Source organism: Mustela nivalis, assembly GCF_964662115.1.
Source record: "Mustela nivalis genome assembly, chromosome: 13".
Classification (NCBI taxonomy): Eukaryota; Metazoa; Chordata; class Mammalia; order Carnivora; family Mustelidae; genus Mustela; species Mustela nivalis.
Window position 1 is genome coordinate 55,898,946 of NC_139032.1, and position 19,065 is coordinate 55,918,010.

The following is a 19,065-nucleotide window of genomic DNA, read 5'->3' on the forward strand; positions in this document are numbered from 1 at the left end:
AAGTTAGATTCTAGTGTACATATTATTCTGCAATTTTTTCTATTCCACTTACATTACTTGATGTGAGTCTTAGCTCACATTTCTTATGTTGAATCTGAGTAAGGAATTGTATGTTCGATATTTGTATCAGTAAAATTTATTTGCCCTTACTCCTCTGCCTCTCGGAATAAACTCAGTCACCCAGGGCAGATTGTTAAAAACTTAGCCCTAAGTTACTTTCCCAAAGTGTAGCTGACAGTCAGTTCTCTGCAGTTTGGAACCCCATGGAAGGCTCAGTCAATGCTTAGAGAACTAGCTCACAAAAGCTCCAGGAGATTGTGATATGTGAAAGTGCCTTAAGTGGTACATTTTCAACTTTTACTTTTGAAGGATTTTAAGCATTCTTTTACCCCCTGCCAGAAATTTGCATTTCACTGGAGAGAAAGTCATCTGTATGATCTTCCTAGGTCTACGACTTATAAATCCACTGACCCCACTTTCTTCCTGGGGGCCTGTTTTCTCGTCAGGAACATGCTACGGCATGTCTAAGGTTCTTTCCAGAAGGCTCAACATTCTCTGATCCTGTCTCATCACTTTGGTAGCACCTAGGACAAGGTGTCCCGAGGGCATGGGGGTGAGGGGGATCGGTTAATGCCATACCACGTAAGCACAAATGGTAGTGCTCTCCGAGTCATGTGCAGGCGTCCAGAATTGGGACCAAAGGTTGAATGGCAGCAAGACTGTTGGGGTGGAGCCGTGGCTCTGAACTCCCTGTACCTTTTTACCGACAGCATGGTTCATTTGTTAAATGTCTCAGATCTGTCTGCCTGTGTCTAATGTTTAGTTTGTTGTTTGTTTTTTTTCTTTAAGAAATTAACAACAACAAAAAAATTTTTTTAAAAATCTGGCATTCAACACTCTCTCCCCACTCCCACTCTTCCTTGTATCCATGCACAAGGTGGACCCGAGGGCATCATGACATTGGACACGTCACCCAGCTGGTATTTCAGGATGGGTTACCTTCCAAAGACACTGTTTCTCAACCAAATAATTTTCCTGATTTTAAAGAGTGTGAGCTAGGTGTAGTGAAGGGTTTCAGATACAGTGCAATTGTCTCTTTTTAAAATTCCTTTTTGCATAAGCGCGGGTCACGTGTCCTACTTGATTGACACTCGGGGTGGGTACTGTTGAGCCCTCCAAGGGTTCTGTTCATGAAGCACAAGCTCCAAATGAGCTCACCGTCGCTGCTTCAAAGATATCACTTCCCCTTCTTAACTTTCTTCTTTTTAAAAAAATTTATTTTCTCTTTTCCTTTTTGCTTTTCCTCTTCTTTTTTCCTTAGCCTCCATGCAATCCTGTTCTTAATCTGTAGAGCAGAAAACAGTAGCACCCAAGCAGATTTCTATGCACCTGAACCCTTCTCCGCTAAAAGAAAAAAAAAAAAAAAAACTAGGATAACACTCCTCCCTCTCCCAAAAAATCCACAGTGACTCCCTCTGTTCAGGCCTTCCTTTTAGCATTGAATGGGGATTAGGTAGAACAGAAAAAAGGCAGGAACAAAGCAGAGGGGAGGCAGAGTGGGGGATAAGAAAAGAAAGGAGTTGAAACAGTGGGGTGTGGGCTTTACGTGGATGTGGGAGGTAAGAGGGCAGGTTTCTAGATGAAACCCAGACCACAGGTAGTTTTGGAGTCTGCAGGATTTGCAGTACTACTTGAGGTTTGAGGAGGAGGTACGATTCTGGCCAGGGGAAGGCAGACCTGGGAAGCGTTCATGATGCCCAGATTCTACTTGGGGTCTGGACTGCTCCCAGGCCAAAGATCTCTCCCTCCGACCCTCCTTGGAACATGATTGTTTTTGACTTTCTCTTGGGATCGCTGAAGCACGGGGAGCTCCTGTAAAGCGATTTAAGACAAGAGTGATAGCTTGAGTGAAACTGGGAGGGATTTCCAGAGCCCTCCAGGTGGTGTGAAAGGACTGTTTCCCAACTTGGAAACAAAACCAGTTTTTGGTCGCCAGAACACAGCTCCTGTTGCTTTCCATTGGCCTGTGGCTCAGTACAGAGTCAAGGGACATGTGCCCACGCTGAGCTCAGACCGACCTGCTGGGTGACTCTGGGAAGAAGGAAAGGCAACTCCAGGATTCCAAAGTGAGTTCCAGGAGGAGGAGTTCTCAGGTCCCTGAATCTCTTCTGGCATTTTCTTTTTAACCTGTGGGGCTGGTTGGTGACCTCTAGCCAGCACACCCCTTTAAGAACAGGGGTTGTTTTCACGAGGGAAGATTTAAAACCCAGCTCTGCTTCTTACTAGGTGTATGTCCTTAGGCAAGTTCTTCTGTCTCTCTGAGCTGCAGTTTCCTCAGGGGTAAAATGGAAATAATGACATGCTTTCACTTACAGAGATGTCGCCAAAATTAGAGAAGATGGTGTAAAGCGCTGGGTATTTATGTTTCGGTACCCAGGTACTTACATGCTGCTACTGAGTAACTAGGGACTGATTTCTTTCTCTTTTAGCTTCTGCAAGGAGAATTTGGTTCATTAATATGTTGAAATTAGACAATTATCTAGTTTCTAAGGAAAAAGGGAAGCAGACGTTAGAACACTTTACAAAGCCATTTTCCATAAACGCCCTGATGGTCACTATGTCTGTCCTGGAACACTGGCTGGCTCTGTGGTGGGAGGAGCTGGAAGGGACTGAGTCTTCAGAAGTTCTGCCCCAGGACATTTGTAGGCTCCAGGGAAGTGGATGGACACATTTCAGCCTCGCTGATTCATGGCCAACATGGGTACAACTTAGCGGTTGAATTCACCACAGAATTTTTTCAAACTGGAGGCGCCTGGCCTCTTTAGGGTTTGACAGAGAGAGAGAGGAATGATTCAGAGCCTTGAGGCTTTTTAAAGATGTGAATGACCCACCCTCCTGGTTCTGCAAGCGTCCCCCACGTCTCTGTGGCTGCAGAGATTGCCACGGGTCCCGCGGCCTCTGCGGAGACACTGTTCTCTTGATCCATCTCCCTGGGAGGCAAAGAGCAGTTTTACTCTTGCATTCGCTGCTGTTTGGAGTGGTTAAGTCTAGGGGCAATGGTAGCAAATCCAAGGAGAATAGGATGATTGCCTTTTTCAGTTTACACCTTTAAAATTCTAGTTATTAGTCTTGTTTTCTGAGCCCACAGATTTGTAAACTCCTGCACACGGGCGAACACATTTCTTACTAAACAGCGTATTTCTAGGTTTTTTGTCCTCTTGGCTGGCCCCTCATTTAGTGGGGAGGGGTGGGAAGTCTCCCGCATCTGTGTGGCACTGCGAGCGCTCTCCCCTCAAAGGGGCCGATTCGGTGACTCCTCGGCCACCCTTTCTCCAGCCTCTGCCATTGCAGCGGTCACCCTCCAGCGGCTCACGCAGGTCACCTCTCGCTTCCTCCCTTCCCGTGGTCCCCTACCCGAGTTTTCTCTCTCTGGTGACCCTGCGGTCCTCCAGTCCCCGGGTCACGCAGCGCCCGCAGGCATGTTCAGTTTGGCCGTCATGCAGCAAACCCACACAGTCATTTAGAAACCTTTCCTTACCAGCACTTCTAAATCCAGGGAGTCCATGTGGAAATCCACACTGCCAGACTTGCTTGAAAAATAGGATGATCTTTCGCCACGGGGAATTAGGAGACAGTAGCAGTTCCCAGCACAGCCACTGGCAGAAAGACACTCTCCCCGGCGTTCTCTGGTGCCCGTGACAGGCGTCTGGCTTGTCCTCCGGCCTCCATGGAGGCAGGGACTGCTTCTCAGCCAGCGCCTCTCTCCACAATCACCTAGCACCAGCCTTAGTACATGCACAAAGAGCTATTTCTCTAAAACTTGTGACTTGTTTTCAAAAAGTGGCATGCATATGGGTAAGAATGCACACGATATGAAAGGATGTACGGTGGACACTGAGTCTTACTCCCCGTCTTGACTTCCCTGCCCCAGTTGTAGCAGCCAGTCCCTTTTGTGTTTTAATGAAGAAATGGGCCTGTCTGTGGAGACAAGAACCACTTGTCACTTTTCATCCCCCCCCCAAACAGTTATTTCCTGTACAGACAGACCTCATTTTATGGTGCTGTGCAAACACTACGGTTTGGACAGATTGAAGGTTTGTGGCAACCCTGCATTGAGCAAGTCTCCTGCCACCCTTTTCTCCTGCCACCAACAGCGTTTGTTCTCGTGTCTGTGTGTCACATTGTGACAATGTTCATGATACGTCCAGCTTCTTCACTGTTGCATTTGGCGTGGTGCTCTGTGGCCCGAGATGACGACTCCCTGGAAGCTTAGATGATGGTCAGCATTTTTTAGCAATGAAGGTTTTCTTCATTAAAATCGGCACATTTTTTTTTAGACATGATACTGTTGCATGCTTGCTAGATTACAGTATAGTGTCAGCGTTTATATGCACTGGGAAACCAGCAACTTCAGTGGACTCACTTTACTGCAATATTTGCTGTATTGTGGTGGCCGGAAGGGAACCCACGTTATCCCCCGAGGCATGCCCACAGGTGTTTTTTCATTTTACAGTAATGTGTTGATCACGCCACATCAGTCGTCCCCAGAATATGTTGAATATTTAAGTATTCATAAAACTCCTGGGTTAATTGGGTAATGTTACTATTTTTTATTTAAGATTTTCTCTTTAAGTAATCTCTACATCCAGCATGGGGTTTGAACTCACAACTCCGAGATCCAGAGCTGCACAATCCACCGACCGAGTCAGCCAGGTACCCCAGAAATGTTACTGTTCTTATCTCAAAATTAAGACTGTTTTCCCAAGGGGTAGGACTGGAAAGCAGGTCTTCCAACTCCTTCTCCAGTGCATCACAGCTCTGAGTTGTACAGTTACTTGAGATTGCCGTTTATCTGTGTGGTGGAGTCCAGGAACAGTGTCCTCCTTTGTTCACGGCTTACAGTTTATACAAAGATACGTAAGTCCTGGCTGAAGCTGGGGTAGAGGGTCTCCTCCACACCTATCTGGGCAGTTTGGGCCTTTATGCTCCTCTGCAGGAACAGAGATTCCCCGATTGAACACTGCGTTGCCACCACATGCAAAAGTGAATCAGGAAGACTTCAAACTAACACATTAATGTCAAATGCTGCAGAGACCGTTACAACAGAAAATAGCTGCTTCTGAGCCCCTACTTCCAGAGTTCAAGTTTTATACAATTGTATGTCATCTGTATGGACCTTTTACCTCCTGTCAAGAAAGACAGGAGTCCAGCTCAGAAGTTTGCGATTTACCATGAGACACAGCATACCTTATCAGTGGAAGAAGGTTGGAAAGTTTATAGCCATCAGACAAAAGAAGTTTGGGATTTTATGCTCTCTTTAGAGGTGAATGCTAGCTTTCACAATAGCTTCACAGAAGCCCATTTAATTTGCTAAGATACCATTCTTAGAGTCATGTATATCCCGCCTCCTCCTACTTTGAAAAGATAAGTGATGTCGTGAAGTGGATATGTACCATAATCATTAAAGAGGGCAATTACACCTCAGAATCCGTGAAATCCAGCTTTGAGAGTAGAAATTAAATGTTCTCTCTTTTTTTTCTTTTTTCTTTTCTCAGGGACACGTGGCTGTCAAGAATCATGAGCAACCCATTTGCACACCTTGTTGAGCCTTTGGATCTTGCACAACCAGGAAAGAAATTCTTCAATTTGAATAAATTGAAGGATTCAAGATATGGTAGGTCCATGGCTCTCTGATGTAATTGTTATCAGAGTAGTTAGAGTCTTGTTTACATAATAATTAAGCTATGTAATTAATTAGCCTTTAGGAGAGTTGAAAGAGGGAGTAGCAGAAGTGTCTGAATGATCTTGGATTAAGCGCACAAACTCACACACACAACCTTTCTTACATTGCCCATTTTCAAGTAAGTAATAATAACTATAATCATGTGATATTTATGTAACAGTTATAGTATACAGAGTGTTTGTACATACATATTATATTATTTAATCTGTATAACAGCCCTGTGAGGTCACATTTATAAAACATAAGAAGACCTGAGGAAACTGAGGCCCAGAGAGGGTTAGTGACATGATCAAAAAACAACTATGTAGGTAGTAGAATTAGACAAAAACAGGTCTCTTTTATTCCAAACCCTCTACTTTCTACCTGAGCACTCTAATCTTTTCCAAATAGTATTGGTAAATAATTTTCATAGATCAGGATAGAACATTTCTTTTATAAATAAACAAAATAGTTTTTCTTATGAATTACCATTGTCTTATCCTTAGACCCATTACCAGGGCGGTCCTATGTGGAATTCAGGCTTGTATTTCCTTTGAAAGGTGCAGGTGACTGTCTTTGGTCTTAATTACAATACTTGTAATTTTTTAATTACAAGTTTTCATAAGAAATATTACTTATTCTTATTTCATAAGAAAAATTACTTACCTGTAATTTTTTAATTACAAGTTTTCATAAGAAATATTACTTAGCATGTGTGTTACTTTCCAACATATAATACAGTAAATATCTAGATTGATTTCTTTCATGATAACTTAAGGGAAACTTTGTTTTTGGAATCCAAGGTAAGGCAACAATTTATTATGAAAGAATTAACTATAAATATATATATATATTTATTTTTGCTTAGTCTGTGGGTATTTTCAAGTACCAAATGTCTCTTAAACCCATTCGATATGCATATATTTTAAACTGTGGAAATCCCAATTTAAACTAGTCCTCTTTCCCTATTGGAAGAGTAGTCTGATGCCTTATATCGAGTTTATATAGAGATTGGCTTTAACTAGCTCTTATGAGAAGGTGTCTCGTGGCTTTTGTTTGTTTTGTTATGCTTTCTCCTTTTTCCCCTAGAACGCTTACCATTTTCAATCAGAGTCCTCCTGGAGGCAGCCGTTCGGAACTGCGATCAGTTTTTGGTGAAGAAAAATGACATTGAAAACATCCTAAATTGGAATGTCATGCAGCATAAGAACATAGAAGTGCCATTTAAGCCTGCCCGTGTCATCCTGCAGGACTTCACGTGAGCCTAATGTCACTCCACTCCCCTCTTCACCACCTCCCTTGTCAACCTTTAGATCAAGCTTCACACACGTACGTGCACACAGAGTACCTGTATAATTTATCACCCAATATCCGGACACTTTTGAAAACGTAAGCGGTGTGTTATCCTTGACAACACAAGATTGTCTCGGACACACTAGGATGTGTAGTCACGCCACCACTTCCAATGGCGAGGGTCATCATCTTTGGTCTGGGAGATCCTAGTCTTAGGTACATTAGAAGAAGGTGGAAGAAATAGCATTAGATAGGGCTATCTTGGAATCTTCTCTCCCTCCCATCCTGTTACCCACATAGCCAGTTTCAAACAGCTGTCTTTAGAACAGTGATGTGCTGTCCCCTTAGGGGAGACTTGGAGATGACAGGGCCTGACCTGTTGCCGTTAAGCCTCAGTTCAGATCCTACTATTCCCAGGACTCTTTACTCCTCATCATGGTCTGTTGTTTTAGACACTGCCTTTCCTTTTTTTTTTTTTTTTTTTTTTAAAGATTTTATTTATTTGACAGAGAGAGAGGTCACAAGTAGGCAGAGAGGCAGGCAGAGAGAGGGGTGAAGCAGGCTCCCTGCTCAGCAGACAGCCCAGTGCCGGGCTCAATCCCAGAACCCTGAGATCATGACCTGAGCTGAAGGCAGAGGCTTAACCCACTGAGCCACCCAGGCACCCCTGCCTTTCCATTTTTAAATGATGTTTTTTTATTCCTTCTAGAGACCAAATTTCATTTTTCTAGAAGACAGTCTAGAGAACAAATTTTACACTCTAAAATAATAAAATGGAATGATTCAACCTAGTCTCAATTTGATTCATAGCATACTTCTCTGAATTACATCCATTTCTTGAAATTTGGTCTGAAGTTGGAGGTCAGATCCATGGATCTTCTCTAGGCTTTTGTCTCCCCATCATATGTATGGGAATCAGCCATGGCAGTAACGTTCCCAGAGTTTTTTAAGTGCCTGCTTTCCCAAAGTCTCTGGTTAAACCCTATTTGTTGTTAACTTTAATGCAATGACAAAGCTTCATGTAGAGATACCACCCAGTTATGGCACTTATTACCAATGTCTGCTCAAGGAAAGGTGTTTAGCAGCTTCCACTCTTCTGAGTCATCCATTGCTCACCCCACTGATGAAAACTGGCTCATGGCCGGTGTTGTCAGTGGAGACCAAAGCTGACCATTCCAAGGACACTTGTTCAACAGTTTTGTCTTCTGCTTAACGCTCTGTTTTCTTAGGGGTGTGCCCGCTGTGGTTGACTTTGCTGCCATGCGTGATGCCGTGAAGAAGTTAGGAGGAGATCCCGAGAAAATAAACCCCATCTGTCCCGCTGATCTTGTAATTGATCATTCCATCCAGGTGGACTTCAACAGAAGGTGAGAGATTAAGATCAATACTTGGGTTTTCTGTTTTGTGCAGTCTTGCAGTTCAGGTCTTCCTTGTTGGTGTATGTAGATAAACGGAAGAAAATCTTTAAAAGATGTGTTCAGAAAAACTCAAACTTACTATAGATTTTCCAGTGAAGATTTTTTATTAGTAGTAGTAGTATTTTTTTAATTTTTTTTTTTTTCTTTTTACTCCTTCTGGGGCCCAGGCTGAAGGAGAAAGCAGCTATCTGGTGATCACCACAGAGGCTCGAGAAGCCAAGTGGGAACCCACAGTATCTCTTGAGGCTTAGATCAGGGCAGGCATAGAATCAATTCTCTTCACAGTGACATTAATCAAAGCAAGTCCAGCCCTAAATTAGGGGTGGGGAATACACTCCATCTGTTGTAGGAGTAACTGCCGGATTATACAGGGAGGGCAACCAGGTACTGCTAGAAGAATAACTGAATAGTTATTATCAGCTATGAGTGGGGAAAGAGGCAACTATACCACATTCAGTGCTGGGGAAATTAATTATTTGGGAGAGAGAGCGATGCCTGTGAACTAAAGCTTTAATATTTTTTAAGTTAAATCATCAAAAAACTTAGAAGAAAATTATGTATATGTCAGATGTCTTGAGGAGACCTTTCTAAATTTAAAAACAAAGAATGAAGCAAAAAAGAAAAAGAACTGTAGTTTTAATGACTTCAAAATTAACAGTAAATATCTTTAAAAAGATTTGCCACAAATAAGACAGAGGGTTAATATTCTTAATATATAAACAGTGTGCCTAATCCATTCAAAAATAGTAAAACTCAGCAGATAAATGGGCAAAGGAAAATGGAAATATCACAATAAAAGGAAAAGCAAGTGAACACTATATAAATCCTTTTCAACTTCAGAAGTAATAAAAAGTAGATTAAATTCTTGAGATACCATTTTCTCTTATCAGTGTAATTAAGGTTAGAAAATAAACATTATTAATTATAAAGGTGTCATGAAGGAGACACTTTTATGCACTGCTAATAATAAATTAGGAACGATGAAAGCAGTGTGTATGAAGATTATTAGAAATTGTCATATCCTTTGTGCTGGAATTTCCACTTCAGAGCATTACCCCTTCATAGATAATCTGGAAATTCAGGAGTAGCTTAATCACTAAATAGTGTTCATTAAATCATTATTTATAATAATGGAAACCTAGAAGCATTCTTAATGTCCAACAAAGGAGAATGACTTATTAAATTATGGTATGTCCTTAAAGTGAATTATTAGGTAACATTTACTGTTATAATTATAAAGTGTTTAATAACACTTGGAACATGCTCGTGTCAGAGCTCAATGAGCCAGATATAAATTGCATGTATAGTGTGATCTCAGCTAGATGAAAAGTTATACAGAGATTAAAAGATTAGAAAAACTTCTAAATGATTTATTTCTGGGATTGTAAGAAGCTATTGTTTTTATAATAAAAACTCATTTAGCAGTATGAAACAAACCATTCAAAGAGGGAAAAAAAAACTTGCTTCCTTAGAGATTTAAATGGGTTCCATACAGCTTCAAGAGAACTGGGGTAACTGGCCATTCTCAGATTAAGGTTGCCATTGTAAAAACCAGATAAATTCAGGATAAAGAAATATGTGCTTTGTCCTCTGAATTGACAGTTCTTGGAACAAACGGATCCTTAGCAGCTGTTCCCTTTCCTTTGGACTCTAACCTCATCCTTAGGCAACTTGTCTTTTTTTTTTTTTGTCCCTTAAATCACGTGAGCTCAATTTAATGGTTTGGTGTCAAAGGGAAGAATTAAAAATGCATCCACAAAATGTTATTCAACTTGAGAAAAAAGATATTTCCCAACACCCCACTGCAGAATTTATAAAAGCAGCCTCGGGGTGCCTGGGTGGCTCAGTGGGTTAAGCCTCTGCCTTTGGCTCAGGTCATGATCTCGGGGTGCTGGGATTGAGCCCCGCATCGGGCTCTCTGCTCAGCAAGTAGCCTGCTTCCCCTTCTTCTCGCTCTGCCTGCCTCTCTGCCTACTTGTGATCTCTCTCTCTCTGTGTCAAATAAATACATAAAATCTTTAAAAAAGTAAAATAAAAAAAAAACAAAAGTAGCCTCACAAAAGCATGGGCAACTTTATCTTTCTTGGAGATTCTGATTGGCATTGATGATTTACCTTGATTTCACTGCCTGGAAGGTGAAAGGACTGGTGGGGACAGAATTGTAATTGTTTTAATGTCTGAAGTCTTTTGACTCAAAATTCAAAGAGCTCCTGACTGTTGATTATGCAGTATGAATCTGGGGTATCACAAAGTTCGCTGTAATTTATTTTTCCTCTTTAAACCTTGAAATCTATCAGCTCCAGTTTCAATTTTTTTATGGACCCTTTTCATTTATACTGCACTACTGAAAACATTATTATGAAAACAGCAAAGTCCAGTGGGGAGCTAGGGGGAAGGACTTTGATCCAAACTGATACCAAAATCTGGGAACACTTTTTTTTTTTTTTAATGAAAGACAACATTTCTGTTAGAAGTATTTTCCTTGGTGGTGTTTTGTTTTTATTGCTTGAATCTGGTTTTGCAATTTGACCTCCCAGTCTCTTTCTTCATTTTTGTAAGGAATTAAATATGATATGTCCCAACTTCTGTGAAACTGTGTGCTATGGGCTGATTTTCAGGTATTTCCAGACATGAACTAGAAAAACTGTGGATGGGGTGCTCAGATGATAAGTATTCCCATTTAAGTATTTCTGAGCTCTTTGCCTGGTTTGAATAAAAATAATTGGCCTCAACATTTTTAGGAATGAAGGGTCTAACTAACTCATTATTGTAAAGTTTCTCAAAGTTATCTCAAAAATAACCTTTAAAAAAAAAAACCAACAAGATATCATAACAATTTCTGGCTGGATTTTGTGGGTATGGAAACTATCTCCTCTGTAAATACTGATGAGTATTTACAGAGGAGTACCATTAAATGTAATACTCAGAAAGTTTGAAATACATCCAAATCTGAATTCAAACTATGTAACTAAGGAGACATTTCCACTTTAGTCTGTGAGGCCATTCATATTCAGAGACCTTATTAAAAGCTCAGTTGATTGGCGAATTTAGGGAAGTCCTGAGTGGTAGAAAAATCTGAAGTCTAGGTCTGTTTACTCACTCATTCCAGGAACTAGCACTGTTAATTTGAGCCAAAAAAGGTGTTTTGTTTTAATGAGTAAATAGGCTTTCACCTGGAATTAACCTGTCTTACAACAGCCTAAGCATTACTGGCTTTTGCTTGTCCTGTGAATATGCTATTTAAGTCAGGCTGACATGCCAGCATTCTCCGGGGTAAATGTCACCCTTCCAACCCTGCTTTTCTGCTATCCTTCTAGTGCTGGGAAGGATCAGTGAGGGAAAGAGACCGTGACTGGTCATCCACAAGTGTTCCGAGTAGGAGAGCTAGAACCTGGGGCTCTGGGGTGGCTCAGTGGGTTAATCCTCTGCCTTAAGCTCAGATCATGATCTGGGGGTCCTGGGATCAAGCCCTGCATCTGGCTCTCTGCTCAGTAGGGAGCCTGCTTCCCCCTCTTTCTCTTCCTGGTGTTTTGCCTACTTATGATCGCACTCTTTCTCTCTCTCTGTGTGTCAAATAAATAAATAAAATCTTAAAAAAAAAAAAAAAAAAGAAGAAGAAGAAGAAGAGCTAGAGCCAGAGGCATATGATTAAGGGCCCCATATGATTAAGAGCAATGTTCCAAGATGGCTTCCTTAAATCTGTTATAGACCTACTGTGTATTTGTTTAAGAAACAGGTTAGTTTAGAAGAGAGAAAATTAAAGAACACATGACTTCAGTGCAGTTGCTAAGTGGAGTAATCACGGAGAAGGAAGCAAATCATCCTGACCTGGGGAGTTGAGAGGGTTCTGCCAGGAGCATCACATACTCCAGGTCCTGAAGGAGCTTTACAAGGAGGGAAGCTCTGGAAAAGGCACTCGGCACAGAGAGAATGGAGTGTGGGGAAGTGAGGTTTGGGAGAGTATGAGGGCTTCAGTGTGGCTGAAGCTGAAGAAGGGTTGGACCAGGTAATAGGAGAGGACTTAAAAAGGAAGCTTGAGGTCACACGGAAGGACTTCGTTTTTTAAGGCAAGGGATTCGTACTTTATGTAGAAATGGAAAGCCGTTGGCAGGTTCCAGGTGGGTCATGATGATCTGTGCTTTAGCCAATGGATTCTGGCGAAGGTACAAAGGTAGGCAGAACAGACGGACAGGAGCCAGTTAGGCTATTTCTGGAATAAATGCTTTGATAGTTGCAGAAACTAAGTGGTGGGAGGGGAGGTCATTAGATGATGTAGAAAAGTGGGAGTGGGGATGAGATGCGGGAAGGAAACTCAGGCATTAGGGTTTCACCCATTGACGGTGTGGTGTCCGCGGTATTCCTCATACAGGAAATGTGGATGTGGATGGAGCCTTCAGTGGACTAGTGAGAAAGAGATGAGTGCCTGGAGGAGTAGCTGCCCTGGTCCAGAGACTGCTGTTCCGGGGGCAGCATTCTTGTCCTGCCTCATCCTCCTGTGCTGGCATCTCTCCTTTCTCTGCCTTTTGCTTTTCTCTAACACATACACTCACAGGCCTTCATACTCTACATCAGGGATCAGCACATTTTTTTAAGGACTAGTAGTAAATATTATAGGTTTTGCTGGCTGCATACTGTCTCCGCTCACATACCCTTTTTTTTTTACAACCTGTACCAATATAAAAATTATTGCTTGCTTGAGGGCCAAACATGGACAGGTATTGGGCCAGATTTGGCCTGTGGAGCTAGAATTTATGGCTGCCTACTCTAAGGCACCCTCAGGAACTGATTCCATCAAAGCAACTCACACGGGGGCCTGGGTGGCTCGGTGAGTCAAGCGTCTGCCTTCAGCTAAGATCATGATCCTGGAGTCCTGGGACGGAGTCCTGCATCGGGCTCCTTGCTCAGCGGTAACTGAATGTGCTCTTTATCAATGCTAAGTGCTTCCAATCCTTTTTTGCCCAAGGAGCACCTGCCTGTCTTTATCTGGTTGATGCCACATGTCCTTCAGACTGCCTCAGTGTCACTTTCTTCTGGAAGGTATCCCCACCCCCAGTCTGAATCTGCGACCTTTTCTGAGTGTTCCCCCGGTACCACGGCAGTGACCGTCACACTCTTACAGTTGCCTGCTTGCTTCTCTACATTGCCCAGCAGGCTCTGAGCAGTGCACACATTGCTCTTAGACCCTTGTGTTCCCAGCGGGGGCACAGAGTAGGCTTTCTGGGTCATTAATAAGTGAAGGAAGAACGTAGATGAGACATAGAGAATGGTGTAGGGGACAGGCCCCAGGGCCATCAGATTTGGGCTCAGATGATGGCTCGATCATCAACAAACGTCTGGCCTTGGACAGGTAAGCTCAGCTCTCTGTGCCTTGGCTTCTCTTCTGCACACGGGGCTAAGAGTGGAACCTCTGTGAAGGATGGTTGTGCACACTGATGAGTTCATGTGTGCAGATCACGTGAAGCCTGTGACACGACTGTGCGCTGTGGCTGCCAGCGTTCCAGTTCCGGTTCCAGCGTATACTAGCTGCATGGTCTTGAGCAAGTCTCTTAACCTCTCTGTATCTCAGTTGCCTCTTTTGGAAAAATGTGGGTGTTTGTGGCATCTAATTTAAAGGGTTGCCATGGAGACTAGATGAGAAAATAAATTTTAAATCTTTAGAAGAGTGGCTCATGCCCAGTGAAGTCGGTAAGCATTAATTACTAATTAATGAAGTCTGACTTAGGTCTCAGTCAGCTATTAATTCTACTATCCTTTCCTGTGTGCACGCCATCCATGGTTTGGTTTATGAGTGTCTTCTGTGTGCCCGACCTGCCAAGTCGTAACCCTGGTTTATTCTACCTTGACTCAAAACAATAGATGTGATTTGATTATAAAAATCCTGGAGAAGCTTCTTGATGCCCTGCTCTTCCTGCGTCATTCCTGATGGACTGAATGACTTTGAGTAAACTTCAGCATGTAATCTGCCCTTCATAGATGCTCTTGGGTAGCACCATCCTCCTCGGAAACCTCTGTCCAAGAGCTAGGAGATCGTGATTCTATAAATGCCCGTGGCTCCTGGCTCTGCTGATCCCTGTCTCCCAAGAGAAGCAGATGAAAATGCCGCCTGGACCCGGCTCAGCTCAGAGAGGTGTTGTAACAAAGTCACCCATGGGAAAGGAGTACAGAAACAACAGTCCTTTCAGTTTCTAAGCTGCTGTTGTCATCATAATTGTCTGGAGTCTGTTCCTAAAAGTCAGGCTTTGTGATTAGATGAGTTTCAACTTAAATTCACTTAATGTTCGCTACTCACCGTGTATTGTAGGATCCCTTGACCCAAATGATAATTATTCTTTCTACTTTTGTCAATTCCCTCTCGTTTCTCATGTGAATGAATGCATCAGCACCACCTAGCAAGCCTGTGGATGAAACTGCGGGTGCGTCTGTTTATCACCAATAAATTCGACGGGTAACATTTCAAGCCTTAAAATGCATATATTTACCTTTTGTCTCTGACAGGACAGACAGTTTACAGAAGAATCAAGACCTGGAATTTGAGAGAAATAGAGAACGATTTGAATTTTTAAAGGTATGGGCGGAGTTTGGTTTCACGGGTTGTTTCTTTATATCCGTGGGTACAAGGGGAGGTGCGGGGGAGGCAGGATGCACAGAAACACACCAGGTGCTCATGGTGTTCTTTCCGTTCTCAATCCTAGTGGGGTTCTCAGGCTTTCCGCAACATGCGGATTATCCCCCCTGGCTCAGGAATCATCCACCAGGTGAATCTGGAGTATTTGGCAAGAGTGGTATTCGATCACGATGGTTATTATTACCCGGACAGCCTCGTGGGCACGGATTCGCACACTACCATGATCGATGGTTTGGGCGTCCTTGGTTGGGGTGAGCATCGTTCCAGGTTCCTCTTCCATATAAGCTCTTCTCTAGTGTGTAGCTTGATTTCCACTCTTACCATGACATCCCAGGAGCATGACCTGGCACAATCTTTTGTCTGTTTTGTTTACTGCTGGATTTCTAGTGCCTAGAAGACTATCTCATGTCTCCTAAGCACTCAGTAATAATGTTTGGAAGAATGAACTGGCATAAAGGTTAGGGATATTTAGAATACATTTAGAATAAATGCAGATCACCTCTGTTTGTTAATAAATGGAGACTCCTGAACCCTATTTCTTTTTTTTTTTTAAGACTTAATTATTTATTTGACAGAGATCACAAGTAGGCAGAGAGGCAGACAGAGAGAGGAGGAAGCAGACTCCCCGCTGAGCAGATAGCCTGATGTGGGGCTCGATCCCAGAACTCTAGGATCATGATCCAAGGGGAAGGCAGAGGCTTTAACCCACTGAGCCACCCAGATTACCCCTGAACCCCATTTCTTCACTTGCTGTAGAATCAAGGGGATTTTGATGCAGGTATCCCGCGGACCGCACTCTGAGAAATAGTTGTTAAAAATTCCGTTAAGGGAAATAGGGAAACCAGAACCCAGCTCTGGACTAGTAAAGCTCTGTAAGGGGACTGGGTTCTGCTTGCGGGATATAGTGAGGCACAGTGAGAGCGGTCCTCCGTCATGCCTTCCTTGCAGGAGTAGGCGGAATCGAAGCCGAAGCCGTCATGCTGGGCCAGCCCATCAGCATGGTGCTTCCGCAGGTGATTGGCTACAAGCTGGTGGGAAATCCCCACCCCCTGGTGACATCCACTGACATCGTGCTCACCATTACCAAGGTAACCATACGCTGCCTCTTCCTGGCTGTGGCGGGTTTGGGGGACACACAGGGAGCGAATGCACAATGGAGTCCTCTTGGTTTCCATGTGCTCTAGGAAACAGGATGTTGATGATTTTTAAAAAGAGATAAGGGGAGAGTTCTGCGGTTAAGTGTTAGTTAATGTTCATTTTATTCTTCCGTGGCTGCATGGATCCTTGAAAACAATATTTTGAAAGTGCGAAAGAGTTCAGATACACAGAAGTTAAAGTGACATTCGTATGCGCCACCACAGAGAGTTACCAGATGGTAACACTTCCCACATTTGCTTCGGAGTTCTCCCTGTGTGCATATTTTTTAAGAAGTAAAATGAAATATTTATGGCTAAAGCCGTCCTCCGCATTCCTAGAAATAACCGCTATCCCAAGGTTGTAAAACTCATTCCCAAGCGTGTTTATACTTAGACTACATTTTTCCACATGGTTCTTCTTTATGTGTAAATAACAAACTGCTTCTGTGGATTTAATGTCAGACTCTTTTAATGCCCTTCTCTGTATTCGAACTTTCATTGTTGTAAGGGAAGTTTCTCCAAGCTGGAAATAGTACTTTCTTTTTCCTTTTCTTTAGCTTTTGCCAGAAATTATTTTATTTTATTTTATTTTATTTTATTTTATTTTATTTTATTTTATTTTATTTTATTTTATGATTTGCTTGCTTTGCAAAAGGAGAGGAGCAGTTTCATTTTGCAAGATTATTAGAAAAGAGTGTTTTCGTTTTTTATTATCACAAACCTATTTTTGTCTCGTTGTATAGTTAGGAGGCTTGGAATGTTAGGGATAACTACTCTCCTGTTAACGGACAAAAACTATTCCTCTTTGATTTAATCTTTATGGAATTTGGAATTGCATTTATTTGAATGCTGTAGGTCATCATAGATGTCTGTGCATTGTTCTTCAAATGCAGAGTTATGTAGGACTTTCCCACAGAATTTAGCAGAAGCCCACGTAACCTGAAGAGTCTATCATGTGGCTGTCCACACCACTGGTGAGACTGGCTTCATGCAGGCCAAGTGAGCCACAGAGGCCCCAGCCCTGGCTGATGGCATGTCTGGGAAAGAGATGGGAGTCACACTGGCTGATCTTTTGGTTACAATGAACTTGTACTTGTGTTTAGGAAATTTTTTTCATTATACCCTTGAAAATAAGCCTGTTACTTAATTACTAAACTAATGTAAGACTATTTAGGGTGGAAGAATTTATTTGATTTTTTGCACTTGTAGGCACTTCCAATGATCTCATAAGAGAGGAAAAGTCCTTCTCATCATATAAAACTTTTATAATGTTATTTGTGTTTTGGGCATTACTTTCTCTCTCTCTCTCTCTCTCTTTTGGGGGGTAAAAATTGTTTTTGACATAATTTTAGATTTACAGGATAGCTGATGTAAATACAGATCAAACAGGAGAGTTCTGTTACCTTTCTCCCAACTTCCCCAAACATTAACATCTCACATAACCATGGTACATTAATCAAAATAAAGAACGTTAGTATGACACTATTAACTAAACTAGAGAATTCTCCAGTTTTTTCAATAATGACTCTTTCCTGTCCCAGGACCCAGTCTAAGATTCCCCATATTTAGTTAACATTGCTTTTAAAATTCTATATTTTAAAGTAATCAAAAATATGTTGGGCCAGTTTACTTTTTATGTTTCCTCACCAGGCTAGCTGATAAGAATTACAAAGTGCTAGTTCTGCATCTTAAAGATGGGCTCTTGAGTCTCAAGCTTTCTCTTATTCTACTGCTCAGCACCTGCGCCAGGTGGGGGTCGTGGGCAAATTTGTGGAGTTCTTTGGGCCGGGAGTAGCCCAGTTGTCCATTGCTGACCGAGCTACCATTGCGAACATGTGTCCAGAGTATGGAGCCACTGCTGCCTTCTTCCCAGTTGATGACGTTAGCATCAAGTACCTGGTACAGACAGGTGAGTGCAGACAGCCCTGGGTCAGGCTTCCTGGAACTCCAAGGATCAGAGCACTGCCTTCTGCCTCTGCCCCTTGGAGTGCACAGGGTCTCATTTATAGGTTATTTTTTCCTTTTATCTATGGAATCAAAATGGTCGTTGGGAATTCAGAAGATATGACAAAGACACGGTATAGTCAACCAAAAGGGCTCACGTATTCGAAAGCCTAAATGTTCGTACTGGTCTTCTACTACTGGTTATTTGATGGGAAGCAAGTGATCTTAGTAATGAAGGTGTGCTCTGACAATTAACTAAGACTGAGGTCCTCTGAATGGACGATGATAACCAAACAGAGGGGGAGTATTTACAGACAGGACCAGAATCTGCTTCAGAAAAGAGTCCAGATCAGTTAATGACCCCTAGTAAAGAGCACCCTCGGCCAGAGAGTCAGAGTATTAGACAGAAAGTTGAAATATCAGCAAAGGTTTTGGTGTGTGTGTGTGTGTGTGTGTGTGTAAGCAGAATGCACCTTACTTGTGTAATTACTGGTGGAGACATTCGTTTCACCAGGAAATCTTTTACTTATTTACTTATTTGTCAGAGAGAGCAGCACAAGTAAAGTCGCAGGCGGAGGGAAAAGCAGGCTTCCCTCTGAGCAGGGAGCCCGATGTGGGACTCCATCCCAGGACCCCGGGATCATGACCTGACCCAAAGACAGATGCTTAACCAGCTGAGCCACCCAGACATCCCTTCAGCAGGAAATCTTAACCTCTGCTACTTGTTATTTCTTAAAATGCCCATTTAGGTCGTGATGAAGAAAAAGTAAAGCAAATGAAAAAGTATCTTCAAGCTGTAGGAATGTTTCGGGATTTCAGTGACCCCTCTCAAGACCCAGACTTTGCCCAGGTATGAGAGAGAGCATTTCCTTTTCCTCCAGGCAGTGATTTTAGTTGTGTATGTCTTTTTCTGAGGGGGCATACTTG

The 19,065-nt window shown here is 42.5% G+C and overlaps 1 protein-coding gene and 1 long non-coding RNA gene across 3 annotated transcripts in view; one reads left to right on the forward strand and one right to left on the reverse strand.

Annotated features, from left to right (window-relative positions):
- Positions 1–19,065, forward strand: part of ACO1 (aconitase 1) — a 56,776-nt gene that overhangs the window by 15,763 nt on the left and 21,948 nt on the right. For both annotated transcript variants that reach the window (XM_082694553.1, XM_082694554.1), the window contains 8 exons: positions 5,556–5,674; positions 6,812–6,980; positions 8,245–8,382; positions 14,929–14,998; positions 15,126–15,309; positions 16,007–16,146; positions 17,932–18,103; positions 18,888–18,988. In XM_082694553.1, coding sequence (XP_082550679.1) covers positions 5,578–5,674; positions 6,812–6,980; positions 8,245–8,382; positions 14,929–14,998; positions 15,126–15,309; positions 16,007–16,146; positions 17,932–18,103; positions 18,888–18,988 — 1,071 coding nt within the window. In that variant the 5' untranslated portion in view covers positions 5,556–5,577. The remainder of the gene's footprint in view (positions 1–5,555; positions 5,675–6,811; positions 6,981–8,244; positions 8,383–14,928; positions 14,999–15,125; positions 15,310–16,006; positions 16,147–17,931; positions 18,104–18,887; positions 18,989–19,065) is intronic.
- Positions 1,106–4,058, reverse strand: LOC309846017. Its single transcript, XR_014301683.1, has 2 exons — positions 3,539–4,058; positions 1,106–1,872 (listed from the first exon to the last, which is right to left on the reverse strand). It is a non-coding gene; the product is annotated as an uncharacterized lncRNA (long non-coding RNA).